At 54.1% G+C, this 17887-nt stretch overlaps 5 protein-coding genes across 5 annotated transcripts; 2 read left to right on the top strand and 3 right to left on the bottom strand.

Annotated features, from left to right (window-relative positions):
• Positions 1-1286: 1286 nt before the first annotated feature.
• Positions 1287-1987, bottom strand: J7T54_004440 (uncharacterized protein; the record flags this gene model as incomplete). Its single annotated transcript, XM_051504358.1, has 2 exons — positions 1287-1583; positions 1643-1987. The coding sequence occupies 2 exons, from the start codon at positions 1985-1987 to the stop codon at positions 1287-1289; spliced, it is 642 nt and encodes a 213-aa protein (XP_051364269.1).
• A 377-nt stretch (positions 1988-2364) lies between these two features.
• J7T54_004439 (MFS monocarboxylate transporter) lies at positions 2365-8783 on the top strand (the record flags this gene model as incomplete). The annotated part of the gene is made up of 7 exons (XM_051504357.1): positions 2365-2413; positions 2699-2793; positions 3000-3138; positions 3550-3873; positions 3921-4133; positions 4183-6078; positions 6364-8783. The coding sequence occupies 7 exons, from the start codon at positions 2365-2367 to the stop codon at positions 8781-8783; spliced, it is 5136 nt and encodes a 1711-aa protein (XP_051364268.1).
• Positions 8784-8803: 20 nt separating this feature from the next.
• On the bottom strand, positions 8804-13236 carry J7T54_004438 (ATP-binding cassette transporter abc4; the record flags this gene model as incomplete). The annotated part of the gene is made up of 4 exons (XM_051504356.1): positions 8804-9493; positions 9591-10738; positions 11086-13138; positions 13201-13236. The coding sequence occupies 4 exons, from the start codon at positions 13234-13236 to the stop codon at positions 8804-8806; spliced, it is 3927 nt and encodes a 1308-aa protein (XP_051364267.1).
• A 536-nt stretch (positions 13237-13772) lies between these two features.
• On the bottom strand, positions 13773-14481 carry J7T54_004437 (uncharacterized protein; the record flags this gene model as incomplete). Its single annotated transcript, XM_051504355.1, has 2 exons — positions 13773-14162; positions 14221-14481. 2 exons carry the CDS (start codon positions 14479-14481, stop codon positions 13773-13775), a joined length of 651 nt encoding a protein of 216 aa, XP_051364266.1.
• A 1514-nt stretch (positions 14482-15995) lies between these two features.
• On the top strand, positions 15996-16787 carry J7T54_004436 (uncharacterized protein; the record flags this gene model as incomplete). The annotated part of the gene is made up of 1 exon (XM_051504354.1): positions 15996-16787. The coding sequence occupies one exon, from the start codon at positions 15996-15998 to the stop codon at positions 16785-16787; it is 792 nt and encodes a 263-aa protein (XP_051364265.1).
• Positions 16788-17887: the final 1100 nt, after the last annotated feature.

The raw sequence follows: 17887 nt of genomic DNA, 5'->3' as shown, positions 1-17887 counted from the left end.
CCGACCATATGACTAGCAACATGATCAGGACCCAGAGGTCCATCGCGAAAAGGTCCCAGGCCGCAAGCACGGTGCTCCCAATAACGTCCGCCATGGGTCCGCAAACTCTTGAATTATGTGATACAAAATCGAGAGTTTGAGAAGGCCACTGACTCAAAATATAATTCTTCATGTACAATACAGGCTGAAGGAAGCCATGTTGGATGCAGTAACTTAAGATGTTAATCACCACAGGCTGCATAATAGAAATAGGCCAGCGCACGACCCTTCCACCTCGACCTCGACCTCAGCCGCGTGACCGTCGGCCGTAACAGCCTTTAGACAGCCTGATTTCTTTCCAGTCGATCTTATGTCCATGGCGCCGGTCAAGGAAATGACTACATGACACTGATACAATTTGAACAATTTGGTCGATTTAGTACGAGAACCGGCCCGACCCTATGGCGTGCTCGGATAAACATTGAGAATGACGATGCCACGACGAGGACGGGCCCGGCTCTCAGGGAGACCCAACATCCAAGGTATTGAAAGAGTAAACAGGTGCAGCGCCGGCCGGTGGTGTTGGGTCGGTTCCCAGTTCATGCTGCAACCTTAGACTTTGTTACTGCACGAGTGGAAGTCTAAGCTTACACAGAAACTTGTGTAAGCTTAGACTTCCACTCGTGCAGTAACATAGTCACCCGTCTAATTGAGCTCCGAGGTGCGGTCTCACGTAGCAGCCTCTACTTGACAATCAGTTTCGTTTGCAGTCCAACACAAGCCACTGTACTGAGAACGCCCATGCTCCAGATGCAGAACGACGTCCTCGTCCCTACTATTGCGCGAAACTTTTCAGAAAACAGGGTGCACCGCTCCTATCAGTGTCATGGTGCTAGCGCATCATGCGAAGTTTATTACCCCTGTGTGTGTGACGTTGATAGTTGAGGGGGTGTAGTGTAGAAGGTTGACCAACACTTCGTCGTGGTGCTGAGGTTGACAGGGATATAGTGTAGAAGGTTGTTTGAAAACTTTGATATCATGGGCCAGGATCTACATTGTTATCAAATATCTTGGGTATAGTAAAATCAATTAGTACATCCAGCCAGACATCCGACATCCTCTTCTCCTCATGGTTGTATCCGGCCCGTCCGTTGGTCTGGGTGAAGTAAAAGAGTTTTTGCGCGTCGCATCTTCAACATGAACCAACAATTATGGCATTCTCATGGCAGGGGGGATTTTACTCCAATTCCTATCTGTGTCAGAGGTTCGTTTGCTCACAGTCCGAAGCGGAATCCGTCCAGACTTTTTCAGAGCAAAACTCCAAGTGCGAGGTCTGTGCCAATTTCGTGCTGCGTCCTGATCGATTCCCAATAAAGATCGATCTGGTTACGCTCGACGGTCATGCCGAAGGTACATTGGGTCGCGGTGAGTCTTTTGGTGTCATAGACAAGAGCCTGAGGCTCTCGTGTTGTGACTGTGACGTGCCCCAGCTTGCGCCCAAGGAATGATCCCTGGACAGACCGTCGAGCAGAGAGAACGTAGTCGTCACGGGAAAAGCTGGTCTCGATCGGGGGCTGGGTGTTCGACGTAGGGAAGATAAGTCGCTGATTTACGCTGCTCAGAAAACTTTGCTTAGAAGCATAGTTCAGGAGCTTCAACCCACCGAAAGCCAGCTCTTGTTCTGTTGGACTAGATGACTCCCATGGACGACACTCATGGTCTCGCGATAGAACATCTGACGAGGAATCTCGAACGCGTTGCCGAAAGGACGGTGGGTGTTCATCAGAGTGAAGTCGATCTTGTTGCACTTGGCCAGACGATCAAGCAGGGAGGTTGCGTGCTGACGATCGAAAAAGTCGTTGTATTCATTATCTTCGGCGGCGGCTGATACGAGCGTCGACTGATTGATATCTCCGATAATCAAGACAAAGGAGGCCCGAGGATAATTTGCCATGGCGATGAACGTGGCAGCTTTATTAAGGTTTTGCGCTTCGTCGATAATGATCATTTCGGGCATGAACGACGTGAGACGACTGGCGCATGAAGCAATTGCAGTAGGAGTAGCGTGGATAATCAACCCGCCCTAAGAAACAGTGAAGTTGAGCAGGTTAATTGCGGCCTTCTTCGCTTCTGCCTTATTATGTTTCCATAAGGTCGGATCAGTGTCTTTATAGATCAGGCCCTAGCGAAGTTAAGTCTATTTCTTTGGGTGTTCTTTGAGGATACGTTTCGTATTCTCTGAAATCGAATTTAGATCTGATATAGGTGATATATCGTTCCAGACCTCTTTCTGCAATTTGTTCTTGTGAATCTGCAGGGACTTGTGGCCAGGGGAAACCAGCAGAGAGTCCATATCAAACAAAAACCTGCGAGGACCCACCGGTAATGCTGGCGAGCAGTAGAGGCAGCTTCTCATTCGAGTTGCCTAAGCTCGGTGAAGTTAGGACCCGACTTTTGTCGGTGTGAATAACGATGTACCTTGACTTCTATCGATGCGTATCGAGATATTCATCTCGATTATGCGATGGATGGCCCAATGTGACATAAGGCTCACAACGGGAACCAAAACGCCGCCGTTTGATTACGCAGCTCGGGGGCAGCCAGCTTTGTTGACGAGGCGAGGGGAGTGTTTCGATCTCGCCAAGTCACTTAGCTGGTTTTTTTCACCTACTCTACTAGAGACTCACTCCCAAAACCACATATTGCTAGACGCTTCTAGCACCAGCCACGTCGACCCTGCCTTGGGCAGACATCTCAGCTTCACCACAGGCGCTCGACACCAGCAAGCTTCGTCTGAACTTGTTCACACACGAAGTGAAAATTTTGTTGTTTATGAAAACGCAGCTACCACTCACTTCCCTTTGTTATTCTCAAGCAACGTTTCCCTCTCACTTCTCTTTCTTTCCTCTTCGATTTCTCTTCACTCTCCTTCTTCATTCACAAGCTGTAACGCTCTTGAGATCCAGACTTTCTTCTCGACAGCACTCCTCTTCTAATTTCGCATCCAACTTTCAACTCAGTCTTTGGTTTCTGCCATCACAATATCCTACTCCGACCCTTTCGATCATGAGAATGGGTCTTCGCTGTCCAAGGAGACGGTTGAAGATGCCAAGAAGAACACTCGACAGGAATTCAACTTCGGTTTCGAGACAATGCGTTGTAAGTCATTTTTGCAGTCCCAGCTGGAAATTCTAAATCATTAGGGCGATGAAGTTGATGCCACCATTTTGGGAACTACTCTCCCCAGCATCAGCTCCAGGCACCCGAAGAAACTGGAGCAACATTTCAATGTGAGTAGATATCTATCCAGACTGTTACTGACTACTAACTCACCGTGGCTCCCTTCCTGGGCCGTTATGGCACAAAGCATTCAGTCTTTCGCGATTTCAACACCACGCAATTTTGGCCTGGATTGTCTCGCGGAGATGCATCTGCCATTAATGACGACCATCACAGGTTCTTCGTCTCCCCGCTTTTCGACCAAGCAAGCTCTCAGGATCAGCCTGTAGAGACGAAAGCTCAATGTAAGACTTTGCTCATTCTGGCTGACATCGTGCTAACTGAGTGCAGCACCCAAGACTGGTCAGTCCATCCCTGGAACCGGTTTGGATGCTGGCCACATCCGTTCTGGAAGTCCTTCCAAGACCCAGAAGGAGATCCAGTCAACCAAATACGTGACTGCCGCAGAGTTTGAAGAGCAGCGCGGCCGTTCATTTCCCGTTTTCGGCACAGGCATGGATCCGCTCCCCATCACACGGGTCAAAAGCTGGCCAAAAAACAAGCCTGCGAGCCCCAAGCCTGACGGTTCCAATCCTGACGACATCCACGGTTCCGGAAGCGGCTCTCTACAGAATCAGCATGTAGATCAGCAGGAGACAGAGACAGCAGCTCAATGTGGGTGACCTCCTCCTACTGTCTGACGACTTACTGATTGGTGGTAGCTTCCGCAGATCACACCATGGACACGAATGACCATGTGGACAACAATGAAGCCACTGACGAAGCTGACTTTGTCCTGAACCTCCACAACGGTCGAACGGTCATCTTGGATAAGAGCGCCATCGCGAATCCACGCATGCTGCCAATCCGTTCCGTCGAGATTCCAGGTGGTCAAAAGGTATACTTGAACATCGACAATGAACTCCTTTCGCTATGTAAGTCTGCGTGGATCAGTTTTGAAGGCGTCAACTTATGTCTCAATAGCTCAAGTCAATGTCATGGTTGATGCCGCCGGTCGTGATGAAACTGAAGATGACAAAATCCGCGATCCCGTCTCCATCCCTCGAAGTGGCGATTCTCACATCATCCCAGCCCTTGTTCATGTCAACGGCGATCTTCTCAAGGGCTATTCTTCCAAAACCCTGGCTCGTGTTGGTGCGGGAGGCGGTGCAGGTCTGGTCACGCTAATCGACTACCGAGCTGGCCAGTATTCGCCCGCACAGTTGATCCTGACATTTCATGTTCGAAATGGTCGTCAACTCCAGTCGAGTCTCAAAATTGTTCTATACATGGGCAGCGCTACAAATTCCACTCGACAAAACGTTTCGACCAACCAGACAGAGTGGCTTCGCTCTGCGTTCTCCCTCAGCCCCGACGACCAGAGCCTCATTGCAGGTCTTCGCGACGACATGACAGAAGTCAAGCATGATCTGTTCGCAGATCTGTCGCGTTTTGGTCCCGAAGCTCAAGAGAAAGACATCGAGCCTGCCGAGCTGATGGTCTTGAAGTGTGTCTCTGTCGATTCTGTTCAACTGACATTCCATCGATCCGATATTTGCCTTCAATGGAACAACATTGCGAAGGTGCGCTACTGTGAAGCACTCGAGAACACGCTCAAGGCCGTCTTTGCGTCGGCAGATCCTCTCACATTCACCATCACCACCGCGGATAGTCCTCTCGCTAGCGAGATGTGGACGAACCTCACACAGTACTCTCGAGATGAGCATGCTTTTGATGCTTTGATAAGTAACTGCAACTACCGCTATCAAGATCTGTCTTTCGCCACCTTCAACTTGGAAGCACAACGTCCATCCAAATCTGTTCCTCGAGCCTACGTCTTCAAGGACCCTACCCATCGAACTTGTGCTTTGGTCGGTGGAAGTACGGACTCCATCATGTACGAGCTCCAGGCCGCTGACAAGATGGCCAAAGTCGAGCTCTCTTTCATCGTCACTGTATCCCCCTTCTCTCGATGGAAGAGTACTGAAGACGATCTCATCACGTACGGTATACCAGCTGATGATTCTCCAACAGAGATGACGCTCTTCTGCTCGATCAGCGAGCATTACGACCTTCCTTTGGAGAACAAGCCTTGTGTGATCACCCTCAAGCAACCAGAGATAGTTCGTCAACGGCCTGCCGACATTGAGATGACCGAAGACATTCACAAAGAACTTTCGAGCCAGATTGAGAAGATTGTGCAAGCCGTTGCCGAAGAGGTCAAGTTTGCTTACGACAAGAAAGTCCAGCAGGTCGCAAACATGCGTCAAGAGACCGAAGCACAGCAGGAAAAGCACGAAGATGCAGAAGCCGAACTTGCCCACTTTCGTGCCGACCGTGCCTTCGACCTCTTTGCCGATCGTCTCTTTGATTACGTCAACCGTCCTTCAGCCGGCGCCCAGCCCTTCCTTACTGACCTTGACGACGAAGTCATGCGCAAAGCCATCACTGCCGTGTATGAGGGTTGCCGGTGGCTCGCTATGCATTACGAGGACGAGCACGCAGACATGGTCGTCGAGATTGGCAAATGGATTCGTGACAATGGCGTACCGCAGCAAGCAACACCCGAACCCGAGCAAACACTCGAAGTCTCCGCGCGCCGCTTGCCCCTCCCTCCGGGTATCCCTGGTCGTGTCGCCATGTTCTCGGCGTCGATTCCCAAAGACGACAAGTGGGCTTCTTGCTACAAAGCTCCGCCAAAGAAGACTGGACTGCCCTTCACTCCGATGCGCACCAGCCTGAAGGAGTTCTGCGAGACATTATCATCAAGCCGTCTGCGAAAGATGAACATTGTCAGAGGCACCGTCAAGCCTCTTGTTTTGTCGACAACAGCCAAGCACGAAGCCAGCGCCGTGCAGACCTTGAACAATCCTGGACCAGGTGATGCTTTGTCGGCATACTAGAAGTACTCGACAAACTTCGCTACGAATGATGGCCACATCCAAGAGCGTGACATAACTACACTGTTCGGTTTCGACGCACTCGTCGAAACCCTATCGAAGTCAAACACATCAAGACAGTTCGCCGAGCTCATTAAATGCATGGAGCGCACCGTCGGCGGCGTCTTTACTATCACTGGCTGTCCCGGCTCTGGAAAATCATATGTTGCAGATTCCTTGAGCACACATGTGGCTCGCACTATCCCTCGGGTCGCACGTGGTGCAGTCAACACTGAAGCTTTCGATCACGCGATTCACAATGATCTGGATAACGAGCATTCATCACATGAATACTTTGAAAGCATCGACCCCCTTCAGGAAGAACCCAGCCGTCGTGAACGTCGTGAAGCAGCCCGTAAGCTCAAGAGCGAGGTTGCCAAAGCGATGGCCACATCGTACCAGCGCAGCCATGAACGCCACATTGCTGCCGAACAATCCTCCACCGATCACGATGCTACCGGGGACAACGATGTCGACGAAAATGCTGCTGGAGCCCCTTGGGATGATGACGCCGCCGTCGAGAACATTGCTGCTGGAGCCCCTTGGGATGATGACGCTGCCGTCGAGGACACTGCCGCCACCGAGGACACTACCGCCACCGAGAACACTGCTGCCACCGAGGACACTGCTACCGGGCACAAGCATGATGGGGATGCTGAGCCGGAGCGTGTCGAGAGAGGTCAAGTGCTTTACCTTGTCAACTCCAGAAAGAACGTTGCCGATGCATTGCTTCGAGGCCACAAGTTCGCTCCCGACATCAAGCGTATGAGGTGCTACTCATGGGAGAAAGAGCTTGCCAACATAATGTCCACTGAGTCACGCGGTCCTCGCCAGGTTCAGTTCGACACCGTTTTCGCGTCGGCTGGTGAGAGTGCTTTGGAGGCTTACAAGAACAAGATTCGGGAAGAGACTTGGAATGATGTCTCTCCTGCTTCAGATCCAAACTCGGTGTCAGAGAATGCAAAGCGCAACCTTGAGACATACCCTGGAAGGTGGACGCAACTTCGTCAGGGATTGACCTATAGGGACACTGATCCAACCCTTTGGATGAAGAACAAGGCAGAAGCGAAGAAAGCCGCCGTCGAGTTGCTCGACTTCACGATTGCGCAGGCCGGCGTGGTCTATGCCACTCCCGCTGCAATCGCTTCATGCGCCAGTCGTTTGGTTTCGTTCATGCCCGACATGATCATCATCGACGAAGCCCAGAACCTCAATGAAGCCGCCACGTTCATCCCCATGGCCAAGTATCCCCGGGCTCCATTTGTCTTGATCATTGGGGACGTCAACCAGTCAACGCTTCTCTCTGTCGCCGCTGAGACGGATGAGTACCAAGATCTCTTCGGCTATCAACACGCAACATCTTTTCTCGACCGTCTCGCGAAGTGCAACAAGATTGACTTCACTCTTATGTACTCTCATCGTCCTTTCGGCACCGCGTTCGAAATTGCTCGCCAACTCTTCTACCGCGAGACCATGAGCATTGTCCATCTGAAACATATGCCCATGCAAAACTGGGCTTGGCTCAAATACATTGCTGCGTTCATGGAGGTGTCTCACGTCAGAGTACCGTCCGTCATGCTTATGCCGAAGAACTCAAGCGAGGTTATCCACGGCACCTCGTTCATCAACGAGGAGAACGCCCGCATCGTCCAGAAGCTCGTTGTGCAGCTGTACCAAGAAGCACCACTTTACAATTCGAAGGATCTGAATGACGCTGTTATGAAGAACGAGCACCGTCCGATTCAACGCGGCACAATACTTGTCGTCACCGCTTACGCGGCTCAAAAGAACTTGCTGAAGAACATGATCCAGGAGATTCGGCCCACCGAAGCTCCTCTTGCGCTCATCGATGTTCGGACAATTGACGAGTCTCCTAGTCATCAAGCCGATATGGTGATCGTCGATCTCCCTCGAACAACCTCAGGCGTCTTCCAAAGCAAGCACGATCGCTTGTGCATCAGCTCAACACGTTCCCGAGCTGCCAGCTTCTTTATCGTGGCTGAGGGGGGATTGGCTGGCAAGTGGGCGAAAGACTTGCTCGACGCGCACGAGAGCAACTCAACTGTACTCGAACTGCGCTACAAGAGTCCTTTGACTATGTTTTGCGACCACTGTGGCAATCATGGACATGTGAACACCCCTGGGTCTCCGTGTGGGACTGTGGCTCTCTGCAATCCTTGCAATGACGCTGGACTGCCCGCAGGCCACATTGCACGGAACTGTCCAGTGGCTGACCAGCACCCGCCCGCATCAGAGCAGGCTGGAACATATTCGCGCGATCTGTCGGAGCTCAAGCCGGTCCCTCATCCTGACAATCAGCCTCCGTCAGTCCGATACGGCGTGTCAGCTGCAGCGGCCAAGCACCATGGCAAAGTCACGAAAGTGAACAAGACTCTCGGTGACAATAAAGCCAAGCCCAAAAAGCGTGCACCTTTCAAGGTTCGTGATGTCCATCCCGATGGAGAGACATCAGCCATGGGCAAGCTTCGAGAGACTATCGCGTCCCAACTTCGATTCCCTGCCAGCGACACAGAGAACCGAGATGGCTCGCGTGAAGATGCTGAAGATGGTCAGGAAGATGGATCTGGCCAGTGGAATTCGCCAGACGAGCAAGACCGGGAAACGGAGGAAACAGACGGCTGGTGAGTCCTGTTGGATATGTAGTGCTATGGCAATGTAGGAAATGAAAGTGTTGGGCTATCTGTAATACTGTCGCATCCAAACGAGAATGCCTCTTCTTGACCGACCCCGTCCTGCCCCTGTTGTTTGCGCAAGAACTCCTCCAGCATGTGCCTCTCCCCGCTGTGCTGAATCATCTCGTGGAACGGCCCCTTTGCTGCGAAAAGCTCCCGAGGGCTGCCCACCTCGACAACGCGCCCTGCACCCATCACGACCACCTGATCGTAGTCTATCACTGTGCGTAGACGATGCGCCACGGTCACCAGCGTACGTTCACTTTCCTTGCCCAGCTCCGCGCGCAAGATCTGCTGTATGCCTTCGTCTGTCACGTAGTCCATATTGGCCGTGGCCTCGTCAAACAGCATCAGTCGATTATGGCGCAATATGGCACGGCACAGAGACAAAACCTGCCTCTGGCCGTGTGAAAAGTTCTCGCCTCCGGCCTGGACAGCAGTGTCCAGCTGGATGGCACTTTCGGCCTCAGCATCATCGAAGGAGGCGACAGAATGGCAGTAGTCCAGAACTCGCTGCAGAGCATCGGCAGACGTCTGCCCCGAAGGATCCATGTTTGAACCTACCGTCCCAGTGAAGAGGACCGCTTCTTGCGGAATAACGGTGAGTGCTCTGCGGAGACGCTGTCGAGGCACCTTGGTAATGTCAAGCCCGTCGTACAGAATCTGGCCCGACACAACGTGCGTGAACCGGAGAAGCGAGAGCACAAGCTGACTTGACTTAGCAACCACCGAACCCCTGCGCGTGCACAGCTTAACTTACCGTACTCTTTCCCGAACCTGTCCGCCCGACGATAGCGACACGCTCCCCGGGCCTAAATTTGAGGTTCACATCCTTCAGAATATCTGGCCCGTCCTCACAGTAGCGCACCGTCACGTTCCGGAACTCGACCTCGCCGGATGACGGCCAGTCTCTTGGCACGCACGGGCCGTCACTGTATAACCCTTCTTCCGGATAGGGTTTGTCGTCCTGTTCCTCGGGGACTAGTTTCACATACTCCCTGACGCGATGGAAGCTCTGCATCTCAACCTCTAGGTCATTGAGGCTTCGCACGAGAACCAAGATGGTCGTACTCAAGTCGTTGGCATTGGAGAGCGAGAACCCCACAAGACCGGCTCCGATCACACCGGCTTTCGAAATAGCAATGATACCGGCCAGCAAGACCACGAGACTCGTGATGAAATCTACGCGCACGGCCACCCAGCGATTACAATCAAGGCTAGTCTCGAAAGCACGGGAGTAGATGCTCATCTTCTGCGCAAGGGCCTCCTGAAACGACCGTGCCATGCCAGCTCGGGCGCGGATCACCGACATGCCGGCCAGTGTATCGGCAAATTGTGAGAAAACGGGGCTCTGCGACGATGACGTGAGCCGCTTGACAATAACCGCTGTCCGTGTGTACATTTCCGCCACCACGATGCCGCATAGCGACGTGCACAGCGCTGGCAACATAAAGATGGGCATGATGGAGCTGACGGCGGCCAGACGGAAGAACAATTGACTCAGTGATTCGAGGCTGAGGCGCAGCACGCTGCTGAGTGAGTTGTCGATCGACGCCATGTCGCCTGCAAACCGGTTCGTCACCCGTCCGACAGGTATGGTTCTGTACCAAGACAGAGACACGCGCGTGACGGCCCCGATGAACTCCCCGTGCAGCATGCGTGCTGCGCGCCAACCGCCCCATTCGAACAGGATGATCAGTGAGGCAAAGAGCGCAATTTCCGAGACTGTCAAGGCGGCGTAGATACCCAGATAGTACGCCGCATTGACATGGCCCTGATGCCGGTACGCCTCAACCCAGATCGACAGCCAGTACGCGCTGACGAACGTCAGTAATCCGCACCCGGCAAGACATGCCAGGCAGACCACGGTGAACAGAGGATGTCCAAAGTAGCGCATATAGTGGAGGACTATTCATTAGCATGCTTCCGGGCGTGTTGACGGGGTTGAAACTTACATGTCAGGCGACCAATGTGTCCGGAAGCTTTGGTTTCCTGATCGACCAAAGCACTCTGCGTTTCTCTCGCCGCGACATTTGGACCATTCACATCTTTTCGGTCTCTTTCCACAACCTGCTTGGCTACCTGAGCATGTATAGGTCGGCGCACTACGCCAAGGTGAGCCTCGGTCCTTTGGACCTTTCCGCCATCAAGGACGATGCTCAGATCAGCCTGCACAGCAATCCGAGGCAATTGTGTTACCAGAACTACAGTCTTGCCTTGCAGAAGTTTGCCGCAAAAACAGGCTTCCCAAATACCGGCCGCCGTCTTGGCATCCAGTGCTGAGAATATGTCGTCCAGCAAGAGGAGAGGTGCCCGGGAATACAGTGCCCGCGCCAGGGCTACACGTGCCTTTTGACCGCCCGATAATGAAGCGCCATTCTCACCAACAAGGGTATTCTCTCCCTCTGGCAAACCAGCAAGGTCCATCCGGAGGCGGCATGCGTCGACAATGCGGTTGTACCATGGCTGGTCGAATTCAACCCCGAAGACAATGTTGGCTTTGATGGACAAATTTTGGAGCCAGCTTGTCTGTGGAGCATAGGCAATGTCTTCGGGGGCGGTTATGGAGCCTTGCATGAGTTGAATCTCGCCCAAAATAGCCAGCAAAAGTGTCGTCTTACCACTCCCACTGTTTCCAGATACCACGTTCAGGCCACCCTCGACAAAGTCAATGGACACGTCTTTCAGTCCGGGATCCAGCTCATGCCGACGAACCGTGGCATTCTGCATTCGAAGGGGTCCCTGCGGAAGCCTCGGTTTGAGGACTGCCGTGTCAAAGTACTCATCCAGGCGCTCCAAGGACACAAGAGCCCCGGCAACGTTTCGGGCGACCTGGCTTGCCTGCAAAATGTTTCTGCGCAGGTTCCTCACCAGGTATAAGGTGGTGAAGGCAATCGAAGCCGTCAGTGGCTTGTTCTGGAGGCCGACGTGCAAGCCAAACATGATCAGCAGCGCCAAGAAAGGGAAGATTTGGGTGATCTGGTTGGCGAGGGCTTGGAGAACCGCCACGCGCCAGAGATCCTTCTGCTCGTCAGCGCGACGTGCGCCAACTTGGGCGTTGATATATTCTTCCCAGGCAAAGTACTTGACGACACGGATCGAAGACAGATACTCTGCTATCAATGATATTCGCGAGTCCTGGGCCTTTCGCGCCAGCCTCTGCCGCTTGAAGATATGGCGGCCAAGCCACACGGAAACGGGGATGGCCAGAAGCAGAATCGCCATGCCAACGAGCGACGGCCAGCCAAACATTCGATACATGCCGACGAACGAGATGAGGGTTCCTGTGGAAATCCCTGCAAGTGCCATGACCGAGCTGCGCGCCCGGAGGAAGCCATCGATGTCTGCTGCCATGAGGGTGAGAAGCCTTCCAGTCGAGGTGTCAGCTTGCATCGAGGAGAGGGCGACGCTGTACAGCTCCTGCGTCATGGCGGACTTGACGCGGACGACGAGGCGCGTCGAATTGAAGATGTACTGCTGGTGGCAGAGTGACCTGGCCACGGGGCCGAGGAATACAAGAGCGAGCCACACGCCTGGCTTGTAGACGGCAGCATCAGGGTCTGCCAGGTACTCTAGGAGCTTGAACATGCTAAAGGGAGCGACATTGTCAAAACACTGGGCGGCCATGCTCCATGCGGCCATGAGCATGATATGCCTGCCCTGGAAGCGCAGGATTGCGCGAAAAGTGTTTCGGGAGACTCTACGAGCGCTCTGCAGCCGGCGGAACAGGAGTTTGGGGTCATTGTACCAGGGCAGGGCGGGCATGCCAGACATGTCCAACCTCTTGGTCACGCCTTTCCAAATGACGGGGTCCAGCCACGCATACGTACAGGACCCAAGCAAGCTACACTCCTCTTCGGGCGACGAGCTACCGCTGAGACGGTGCGGCGTCACGGCGATGAGGACGACATGGAGGGCCAGGAAGACGGTTGCCACCGTGACCACGGGGCTGTGGTGGCAGTGCGTGTCTCGACGAAGACAGGGGAGATATCGCGCTGCGAGATGCAGGCAGAACACAGCTGTGTAGACAAAGTTGACCTGGTGCAGGCTGGAGCGTCTCCGTGCTGGGCTGCCCGCGTGTCTCGCGAGACCGAGCGTGAGGCCGTACGCGAGTATGGCGGCGTCGCGATACGCGTGCGCGACGGCGAGCAGCGCTATGGGGGCGATTCTGGTAGCCTGGATGGGCAGCTCGTATTTCCATACCATGAGCAGAGTTCTCGAGTGAGACTGCGCGCCCGGTTGAGAGAGGCGTGAGGCAGCCGCCCAGAGCACCGCGGTGAGAGCTATCGCTGCGTGTGGCCACCCCGACTGAGCCCAGCGGGCCACCTTGTCGATCCATGGAGACGACTGTGAGAGCAGCAATGACTGACCTTCGAGATGTACCATGCTCGATGAGGGAGGGACATGGCGACAGTCCTGATCTGGGGGTACGTTGCAGGATCAACGCGCGTCGCGTTTGGTTAGGAAATGAGGTTTTGCGCCCCAACCAACCCGTGGTGGCGTCTCCGTGAGATGGACAGCCTTATTCCCGGGCGCTTCCACGATTAACATTCATGAATTCGTACAAGTGAAAGAAAATAGAACTAAATAATCCCAGTAGAAATTGTTCATATAAATGGTGTATGCTACAAGTGCTACCGAATAATGATACGAGAATAGTGAATAAAAAATCGACCATCTTATTTATGGATTTTACTGAATACTGTGCATCAGACACACTCAATGCATATGGACTATGTTATGAATAACTCTCAAGAGACAACAGTCAATAAAACCCCAATGATACGGCATAAATAGAAATCCCAGTCTTGAAATTGAGTAAACAACACAAAAAAAAAAAAAAAAAAAAAAAAAAAAAAGTCGACAAATTGGCTCCCAGCGCCGTAAGAAACAGATGGGTATCACGCTCGCGAGCGCACCGAATCACCACCTCGACCCATGATCAAAGCAGCAGAGCTGCGAATCCCAGAGAAGCCATGATCAAGCCCGCTGCCGGGGCGCCAAGAGCACCAGCCGCATTGCCATTGCCGTTGTCATCACCGTTGCCGTTGCCGTTACCACTGCTGTTGTCGTTCTCCTCGTCGTCCATGTTGTCGTTGCTATCATCGCCATCCTCATTGCTGTCGTTCACATTGTCCAACTCCCCGCCGTACGGGCCATTTCTCGGCGAGATACTGCTGGCGACGGCCTCGGCCCTGCTGCGGTAATCATCCAGCGTGTGGTCGTCGTCGGCATTGATCATGCCCACCATGCCGTCTGCACACTGGCCATCGACGGACGAGTAAAAGGCAATGGGCTCCGTGTTGTTGATCCTCACGCGGAAGAGCTTGTCCTGTGAGGGTTTTCAATCAGCGACTCATCCTGTGAAGGTGGCATTCCGGGGTCCTTACTGCCTCATCGTCCGTCGTGTCCACGAAGCCAGAGAAAAAGCCCGAGCCCATATCGAGAGGGGCGCAGGGAAATTCGTAAAGACCGGTCACGACACTGTGATTGCCCCGCGCGAAGCGGAACTCGACCATGTCCCCCTCGTCGGCCTGGACGTTGTTGGGCTCAAAGGTGTTGTCTGCCTTGGCGGTGATGGTGATGGTGTCGGCACGCGCCACGGAGAGCAGCATGGCCGCGGCCGCGATGAAGGTCTGTGTGCGAGGCATGGTATTATCAGATAGGTAGAGATGGGTATTTGGAGTGTCTGCGCTGGCTTTCTGTGCTCGTGCATTGATGATGAGCTGTACACCAAAGGGAAGTCTCCTGTCCATATATATACACCTATGCTCACCACTGCCAAGAAGAAAGGTATTCAGACATTGTTCGCATCTGTTCCAGCAATGATGCTATACACGCAGGTTATCCGGATGACCGTGAGACAAGTCGAGCAGCTGCCTCGCCTCCCTTTAGCAGCGTGCTGGGCTGATGATGCTGCCAAGCGTACGGAGTAGTGCTACACCTCTGCGACGACAACGAATGTTTCAATAAGGGGTGGCTTACAATGCTTGGGAGAGACTCAGTTGACTGTGTGTAATGAATTGTTATGCTTCTCCGTGTCTGCACATGATAAGATATGGCGAGCTGGCGAGTCTTGACTATCTGCTTTGGCGGGTACATGAAGCTGCATGTGTGCTGTCCAGAGGTCATTTCGTTTCCTCCGTGGCAAGACAGTGCATTCAGTGCCTGCTTGATTGTCAGACCTGCATGAGACCGCTCAACCGCAGTCTGGGGAGCAGAGAGGTCCAGTTCAGACCGTCTCAGTCTCCCTGGGCCAAGACTATGGCCTGCAGCGACATCATCGGTGGGCTGGCATGGCAGACTCTGGCTGAGGGGGGATAAAGAAACGTCAGTCTCTGAGTCTGCCAAGCTTCGTGTCCGCAATGCTTTGGACCAGCCAAGAGTCCAAGACGACGGCGTTCCTCGCAATGGCTGAGGACAAGCCCGCTATTTGATCAAGTGCAGCTGTTGGCGGCCGTGGTCGGAGCTCCAACAGCTGGACACCAGTGCCACCAGCCTGCCGCCAGAGGAAAAGACTACGTAGTAGATACTGATACTAGTAATCAGTAGGTAAATTGGGTATCATGACGGTCCCTGTGGCCCACATCGGGCTCCGTCCGACGTTCGACCGGCCCGGGCTCGAGAACAATTCCATCGGCAGTGGGCGGCTATATTACGTACTGTCAGTTGTGACCATCGTCGGCCCAAGAGGCAATGCCGGGAGAGCGCTCGATCTACGTGCGCATTTTTCACCAAGGCTAGTGGATTCTGGTCTGGATGGCGGGCGCCAGTCGACATGTCCGCCAGAACCTCGAGTCAAGGGAGCGTCTTGGACTCTTGGCGACAGGCGGCGTCATGTTTGGTGTGACTACCCTATACCAGGTGTGGTGTCGAGGCGGGTGTGCAGTGCAAAGCACTTGGGGAACAAGACGCAACAAGTATTGCGTTCATCTTGGGATCCCAGCGTGGTTCGTAATCGTATAGGATGTGCCACACGAACAAAGGCACGCACGGCGGTAGGGACTTTGTTTGGTGCGGGTGAACAATGGCACTCTGCTAAGCGTCCACTCCTGTTCGTACCGTTCAACAGGTTGATATGCTCTATCTAGATAGAAATGGACGCTTCTTTCCCTCTTACGCTCGTTAGTAAATCTGTAAACCATTCCTCCAATTCAAGGTAGACATGGAGGACTGTGATGCTGGCTCATCACATGAAGCGTCGCCAGCAACCCCCATCAAGTATCTACGCAGCAGGCGGTCGCGACACCCTCAAATTCAACAAGTCGCAAGCCCGACCACCCATGGTACTCGGACGCGTGTTAGCCTCAGGCGTGCGACGCTGCCCGAGTCATTCGTCCCCGACCCGCGGTGCACGTTCCTGCCGGGAAATGGTGGTCGCGCCCCTGCGCTGATCTGCCAGATCTGCTTTGAGAATCGTTTCGACCCGGCCAACAGCACGGACGCGCCTAACCAGGACGACTCGTTTGTCATCCTGCCGTGTGGTCATGTGGCTTGTGCGCCGTGCCTGGGCGTCTGGCAGCAGCAGCAGCAGCAGCAGGAAGAAGAAGGCCAAGGCGGCAACGCCGCCGCCACCTGTCCCTTTTGTCGACTAATGTTGCGCCACGGTGTCTGCAAGCATAGCCTCCAGACGAGGTACCTCACCCGCCGGGACATACTGTCAGGGAAGCTCCCCAGGACGATCCCCGACGGGGGTGGGATCCCGGATCATTGTCGCGAGTGCGTCGATGGCGTCCTGGTCGCCGAGTTTGCACCCCGGCAGCGCTCCGTTTCTGCCCAGTTGGCGCTCGCCCGGGGTAGGTTGCGTGCCGCGCCCGCGAGGTCTGTTGAGACAGGTGAGTTGTTGTCGATCCCTGGGGAACTGCTCGAGGCAGTGGATGCTCTCCAGCGGCACCAGGAGAGCTTGACGTGCGAAAAGGAGGCCACAAGGGAGAGTCTTGGCGGGGGTGGTTGGTGAGTGACTGACTAGAGATTGTAGGTGTACGGAGTAGTATTTGTTTTATCAAGGTGAGTGCGATGAACATGAAGTCAAGCAGATCAGGTCAGGTCATCCTGAGGCTGACGCGCCCATCCAAAGCTACCTACCCGGCACCCGCGGACATCCCAAGTCATGGACTCATGCTGCTCAACGGGCTACTTGGACAATACCTGACAGTAAGCAAGCAAGCAACATGAAGCAAGCCAAGCAAAGTGCCAACGCCATTGTCCACCTGCCACACTTGGAATCGGGATCGTGATCGGGCCGTGACCGACAGGCCGCGTACTCGGTATCGTAGATGGAACAAGCTCTGGTCCTCCTGAGTCAATCTGACCAGCTTCGAGGGCTGACATGACTTGTTGTTGCAACGTAGCAGACAAAAGGAGCTGCCTGTTCTTCGGTTAGTTCCTCAGGAACTCCAGGAAGGCTTCGCATGATCGAGCTGTGGTGGAGACCGCGTTAATTAACGTGTATGGCGTGTGTGGCGTCAAATTTTGAGCGACATGGTCAGTTTCAGCCCTCTTCCATCCTTGCCATGTGTACCAACATCATCCACCGACTCAAGTGAATATTATCATCATCGAGCAGAAAGCGAAGCCGTCTCTCCAGCCTTCGCCACTCCGGCGCACACGACCTGGCCTGGGAACGGCCGCGCCCCAGCACCACGCCCATTTGATTTGATCCATCCAGACAGAACTCAGAGGCCCCGCCCCACCCACCCAAGGAAGCGGCACGGGCATGGATGGCATCTGCCCGTCATGGTATTAGCGCTGCGCATGAGGCCGAACTAACGCAGCCCGGCCTTGAATGATCGACTTTACCTTCAGCCCTGGTCCCTGGAGTCCTGGACCGCTTCCGCGGCGGCGAAACCGCGGGGACGAGCGGTCGCTTGTTGGTCTGGACTCTGCAGTCTGGACCTCTGCAGTTCAGACTCCAGTCTCCAGCTGGTCACGTCACTCACGTGAGAGCGGAGCTGGCTGGCTGGCGGAACGAGTACGCACGTAGGCCTTGCTTGCGTGGTCCGGTCCTCGTGGTGGCGGTGGTGTGGACAGTGGTGGACCTGACCTGACGGCACCGGC

This window comes from Emericellopsis cladophorae (assembly GCF_022114955.1).
Source record: "Emericellopsis cladophorae strain MUM 19.33 chromosome Unknown NODE_8_length_656085_cov_119_647849, whole genome shotgun sequence".
Taxonomy (NCBI): domain Eukaryota; kingdom Fungi; phylum Ascomycota; class Sordariomycetes; order Hypocreales; family Bionectriaceae; genus Emericellopsis; species Emericellopsis cladophorae.
Note: the sequence above shows the minus strand (reverse complement) of the source record. Positions and strands in the feature narration are given on the sequence as shown.